At 59.4% G+C, this 5,972-nt stretch overlaps 1 protein-coding gene across 2 annotated transcripts; it reads right to left on the minus strand.

The window, feature by feature from the left end:
• Positions 1-27: 27 nt before the first annotated feature.
• ACADVL (acyl-CoA dehydrogenase very long chain) lies at positions 28-4,982 on the minus strand. Of its 2 annotated transcripts, XM_041000332.1 has the most exons (20): positions 4,855-4,982; positions 4,704-4,779; positions 4,408-4,473; positions 4,238-4,310; positions 4,079-4,143; positions 3,850-3,984; positions 3,334-3,478; positions 3,071-3,200; positions 2,838-2,963; positions 2,326-2,524; positions 2,011-2,115; positions 1,547-1,633; positions 1,396-1,458; positions 1,217-1,318; positions 1,042-1,139; positions 891-963; positions 728-800; positions 575-647; positions 405-480; positions 28-323 (listed from the first exon to the last, which is right to left on the minus strand). In XM_041000332.1, exons 1-20 carry the CDS (start codon positions 4,914-4,916, stop codon positions 183-185), a joined length of 1,968 nt encoding a protein of 655 aa, XP_040856266.1. In that variant the 5' UTR covers positions 4,917-4,982; the 3' UTR covers positions 28-182. The 2 variants fall into 2 exon arrangements, with proteins under 2 accessions (XP_040856266.1, XP_040856267.1); XM_041000333.1 differs by lacking the exon at positions 4,408-4,473.
• Between the last annotated feature and the right edge of the window lie 990 nt (positions 4,983-5,972).

Here is a 5,972-nt window from a genome sequence, read left to right on the forward strand (position 1 = left end):
AGGGAAGGACCTAAGACACAGTATGGCTTGTCACAGGCTATATTTGGGAGACAGGCAGAGCTCCTGGGAGCAGGCACGGGTGGAGATGAAGTCCCCTCAGAGGCAAGCCCAGGCTCTCTATGCAAGGGGCCTAACTGGCTTGAGAGAAGGCACTTGATGGGCCAGACCTGGTGTGAGAATGCTCAGAAGCCTAGGGGGTTACTGGTGACCACACCCCCACGCTCTACCAAGGCGGTGGAGATGGCTTTGAAGTTGCGGAAGAGCTCTTGCTGCTGGGGGTCGGACTGTAGGGCGACCATGCTCCTGCGGATCCGGGCAGCAGCCTGCGTGGGGGAACAGGTGGAGTTCAGGTTTATGGCCTAGTGTCTCCCACTGCCCACCATCACCACCACCCCAAGTCTTACCTCAATGCACCAGCTGTCACAGAGAATCTTCTCGTGTTGGGCTGTGGGGTAGCCCTCACTCAGGGCCCGGGAGGCTCTGTTAGAAGCAGGAGGGAAGAGATCTAGGCTGGCACGCCAACCCTGGCAGGCGTCCCCCACTCCCGGCTCAGCTCCCCGTGCCGCTCCCTCACCTGGAGAGAACCACCACCATGGCGTAGAGATCAATGGCCCCGTCTGCCAGGCGCTGCAGCACGAACTGTTCATCTGCCAGGTAGATGGGCAGAGGGGTCAGTATGCGGGAGAGCGAGGGACGGGGTGGAGGTGGTTGGGGAGAGCTCACTCACTGACAATCCCCTTCTTGTGCTTTATCAGCTTGGCCTCCACCACAGCAGCAAACTGTTCCAGAGCCTGCACTGCCTGCAGACATGGAAAGGTGCACAGCTCAGAGGGGCAGTCCCCGCCACCGAGGGCCAGGCTCCTCCTGGACGCCCCCGCCTACCAACTGACCAGCTCACCACTCCGGTTTAGCTCTGGGTGGACGATCCCACTGAGACTCAAGCCACTGCCCAGCCCTGCTCGCCTTGGAGGAGGCGGGAGAAGGACTGGTTAGTGGGCATGTACTACCCTGCCCTCCCCTGGCCTGGGGCCCAAAGCTTACCGTCTCAGCTGTTTGCCTGCCTCCCCAAGCAGCAGGCCAGCATTCCCCAAAGGATTCTTGAGCGCATTGCCAAGCCCAGAAAGCTCCTTTCCCTTGTCCTGCGGGGAGGAAGAGGCTGCCAATCAGAACTCCGCCATGTCCTCGCCTCCTGTCCCAGGGTCCTCCTCCCTCTTACCATACAGCCCTGCAGAGCCACAAACAGCCGGAGAATGTCGTTTGTGCCCTCGAAGATCCGGAAGATTCGGACATCTCGAAGCACGCGCTCAACTCCAGGCTCCTACCACAGGGAGGACAGTGACTCCATGAGCCCCCAGCCCCCAAGTGGCACCACCCACCACTGAGACCCTGGCCCACCTTCATGAAGCCCATGCCCCCCATGATCTGGATGCACTCATCTGTCACTGTCCAGGCCGCCTCCTAGGGACAAAGAGTCAATGGAAGAGGTGACTGTTGGAGCGGCCTCACCAACGGGCCCCTTCCCTTCCTGGTATGCCCAGGACCTCACCGAGCCAAAGATTTTGCTGATGGCGGCCTCTATCTGGAAGTCCGTGAATCCCTGGTCCATGTTGGCACTCAGCATGTAAGCCATGGACTGAGGTGACACAGTTGGTTTGTGGGGAGAAAGGTTGGGAAAGTGCTGCATCAGAACTTGCCTTCATCTCCCATCTGCCTAGCTCATCAGGGTCCCTGCACTCCACCCCGACACTGTGGTCAGGTGCCCCGGGTCGTTGCGTCAGTGGTGTATAGGTGGATAAGCATTTAGGGCACTTGTAAAGCCCCTCAGTACGCCTGTGTCATGCTTCCATTTGGGCAGACGCCGAGCTGGCTATGCCTCCCCGCATCCCCTAGGGCATTGGTGTGAAGCTGGAGACCCACTGCCCCAGGTGCTGCTGGGGGTTGTAGTCTGAGCCAACTGGATGAGCACTATGGGTAGCTTCCGGGGAGAGGGGTGGTGTGGGAGGCCCTCACCTCAGTCACATACTGCAGCATAGCCATCCGAGCCAGCTTCTCCTGGATGAGCCCAAAGTTGTGGATTTTGTCCCCGAACTGGGTACGATTAATAGCATGATCCACCTGGAAGAGGGCACATGGGTCCTGCTGTGGGTGTCTCCCAGGGAGAGGTCCCATGGTCCAAGCTGCCTGAGTCACACTAGAAGGACACCTAAGTTAGCAGGCCAGGAGCTGTTGCTGCTGGGGGTATGGGAGCCTCTGGTGTGGGGACCATCTGCAAGGGGACAGGGACTCTTCAGGCCTAGGTTAGGGACCCTCAGACAGGGTGCTCACCGCCTTGGTGATGATGGCTCTCATGGTGCCTGCAAGGGCTGCCGCCATGCCAAACCTTCCGTTGTTGAGGATGTGCACGGCCACTTTAAAGCCACTCCCGACCTCGCCCAGCACGTTCTCTGAGGGCACACGCACTCCGTCGAAGTGCACCTCGGCCGTGTTGGACGCCTTGATGCCCATCTTCTTCTCGGGAGCCCCACTGCGACAGGAGAGGGGGACAGCAGAGGTGTGCTGCAACTGGGATAAAAACTTCCTTTCCTTCCTGATGAGCCAGGGAGGACGCATGGGCACCCCCTCATGCTCTCAGGTCCCAGGAGGTGTGGCCACGTCCTGCTACTACATATGGAACTTGTTTTCATGTTCCAAAGCTTTAGGTTGGGTTGTTATTTGTCCCAAAGGGGAAACAATATGTACCCACCTTAGCATCTGCAGCCCCCCACCCAGCGTGAGCTCTGACAGCCTGGTCCTGCCTCCATCCTAGGCCCTGCCTCTGCTTCCCCAGATCCACTCACTGGGTGACACCTCCAAAACCCCTCTCCACCACGAAGGCTGTGATCTTCTCCTTCACAGCCCCTGTGGCTGGATCTGTGATTGGTGTCTTGGCAAAAACTGTGAAGATGTCTGCCAGGCCCCCGTTACTGTGGAGGAAGGAGGAGCTTGGTTAGAGCCTCAGGTGCTAAGAGCAATGGAGCCTGGAAGTGGGCAGAGGGCACGAAGCAGGATGAAGGGAGGAAAGGAAGATGACCTGATCCAAATCTTGCTGCCATTGAGGGTGTAATACTTCCCACAGGGGCTGGGCACAGCTGAGCTCTGGATGGAGGCCGCGTCAGATCCACTGGAGGGCTCGGTTAGACAGAAGGCAGCTATGGTCTCCCCTGTGGGAAGAGGGAACGCCTTCAGCAGAAGGCCTGATGGGGAACCAAGTTCCTGCAGCCCTCTCCCCCTGCCCCCGCCTTCCTCTGCAAGCCCAGGGGAGCCTCAGGCCTTGGTCTTCCTGGGTGGCCTCACCAGTTGCCAGTTTAGGGAGGTATTTCTCCTTCTGGGCCTTGGTGCCAAAGAGCAAGATGCCTTTGAAACCAATGCTCTGGTGAGCCCCCAGGGTGACGCCGATGGCGAGGTCATGCATGCCCACGATCTCCACCAAACGAGCATACTGTAGGGGAAGAAGGCGGCTGAGGTCACTGGCTACATGCAGGAGAATGTGGGTGACAGGGCAAGGCTTGACCTGGGCACTTCCTTCCCCTGCCTCCCAACAGTGAGTGTGGGGAGGGGGTGGATGCCAGACCACATAGAGGGTACATGTCTATCCTAGCTCTCATGGGAGCTGCCCTAGTTCCCCTGCCTCCACCTCCCCAGGACTTGGGGATCAGTATGTGGTCTTGGTCATATTGGCCTGTCTGGGTTTTTTTTTGGGGGGGGGTAGGTGAATGTGACTGGGAAACTGAGCATTATACTTATACAGACATCAAGGAATGGAAAAGACCTTAGCTCTAGAGGAGGGGGTGCCAGGGCCTCCCGTGTCACCTGCGTGTTGCAGAGGCCAACGCCGCCCAACTCGCTGGGCACTTGCAGACCAAAGGCCCCCAGCTCCTTGAGGCCCTGCAAAGTCCTCTCCTCCACCATCTCCAGGGCATCATTCTTGGCAGGACTGTTTACCTCCTGTGGAGGTAAAAGCATCTCACGACCCACCCAGGAGCCTTTGCAGACTCCTTACCATCTGCCCAAGTCCCCTACCCTCAAGTGCACTCCTCACCTCAAAGAAACGGGACACGGGCCCCACCAACTCTTTGAGAAACTGTGTCTGCTCTGGGTTGAGCACTGCGGGGGTGGGGAGAAGGGCGAGCCAGTCAGGTGAGGTTGTCAGGAACCGGACTGGCATCCCCAGCCAGCTCTGCCCCCTTCCTTCCCTTACCTGACGGGTATGGGAACACCTGCTCAGTGGTGAGCTGGCCTTTGAACATACCCACAGCGAAGGACCTCGATTCCTGCCCGGGGGGTGGGGAGGGCGATATGGGGCTCTGAGAGAGCTGCCTGGGGTGGGCGTGCCCCGACCTAGGTCCACCCAGCCTGGGAGCCACATACCGCCTTGGCCCGTTTTTCCCCGTGGGACGCATCATAGGAGGCGGAATCTGACTTCTCTGCAACGGCCTGGGGGAAGGGGTGGTTAGCGAGGCCAGGATGGGTGGTGCCCGTGTGCCAAGAAGCACAGGGTGTGAGGCCTGAGTCTCTCCGGAGCCTTTACCCTAATTGCCAGCCAGGGCACCTCGGGTTGCCCTTTCCCCTACTTTCCCTATGAGAGCTGTGAGCAGGTGGCCAGCACGGGGAGGGAGACCCCTGCCGGCAGCGGGGAGCCCCCGCCCCAGTCCTCCGGCTCTTACCTGAGCGGCCCCACTGGCATAGAGTCGCCGGGCAGGGTCAGGCCGGGGCTGCCCCAGAAACGCACTGGATCGCGAACTGTGAAGAGTTGGGGTTCGGATCTGGCTTGGTCCTCGGCCACCCCCTTGACCCTCCAGTCAGTCATACACACACCTTGTGCCCCCCAACCTCAGCAGCTGCCTCCCCACGCTTGGGGCCACCCAAGCCGTCCGCATCTCGGAATCGCTCCAGCTGCCTCTGCCGGTAACGTTGACCTAGCCCTCTGTCCTGCCTGCTCAAGTCTGAGTGCCCCAAGCCCTGACTCATTGGCCACAATGCACTGGGCGGCGGGGGCGGGGCTTCCGGACGCTCGGCATGCTGGGAGCTGTAGTTCCAGCGCGGCCCCGGCCACTGAGGTCCAGTTGACCTAGAGCGATCTCCAAGCGCCCTGTTTCCTCGCTAAACTCGTTTACCTTCCTGTCCGAACTAGAATCTAATCTAATGAAGGGTTGATGAGATAGGACTGGACGGCAGAGGGAGACGGTTAGGCGGCTGCAGCTAGGGGGCTGCAGCTAGGGGGACAGAGACAGACTGAGGGAGGACTGCCCAGATGGGGTTACACTGGACAAGTGGGAAGAGACTTCTGGGGTTCCTCCTGAAGTATGTCTCCACGCATGTAAAAGGCAGTTGGGGGCAGGGGCACTCCAGCTGGCCTGTGAGCGTCTCTCAAACCAATTTTCCTCAAAACTAAGAGGGGCCCCTTACTCAAAATACCTGACTTTTCACAGTGGAAGGGACACCCCGGTTCACCACCTGGTCCTGGGAAAGCCTCAGCCCTTGCAGAAACACCTTGTCAAACCACCCTGTGCTGGGTGGCTGGTTTCTGTGTGTGACCCTGAGGAGAACTGAATGAGAACGCCCATCTCCCACTCCCAGCCCCTTTCCTTTGCCTCTAGCTTTAGCCAGGAAGCCCTAGGTGGTGGGTTCAGGCCCCAAAGGAGCGCAAGAGAGAGACAGGCCTGGGCTCCGCTTCCATTCTGAGTCCTATTCTTTCTCCTTGGGGGAGACCCCTCTTCTTGGCCCCTTACTACAGTGTTGCTAAGTGGTACTGGTTTTGGGGGCAGGGTGTGGAAGGGGATGGACAGAGGGCCAAGGATGTGTCCAGAAGTCAGGTGGTGGTGCCCTGGGGGAGAGGGGGTGAGGTCAGGCACTGCCCACTTCATCTCCCAGCTGGGCCTGGGTGCCAAGAGGGCAGCTCAGCTCCAATCCTGGCGGATTAAGGAGATTACAGT

The sequence above is a fragment of the Ochotona curzoniae genome, unplaced genomic scaffold, assembly GCF_017591425.1.
Source record: "Ochotona curzoniae isolate NIBS_2020 unplaced genomic scaffold, NIBS_Ocur_1.0 scaffold_2453, whole genome shotgun sequence".
Taxonomy (NCBI): domain Eukaryota; kingdom Metazoa; phylum Chordata; class Mammalia; order Lagomorpha; family Ochotonidae; genus Ochotona; species Ochotona curzoniae.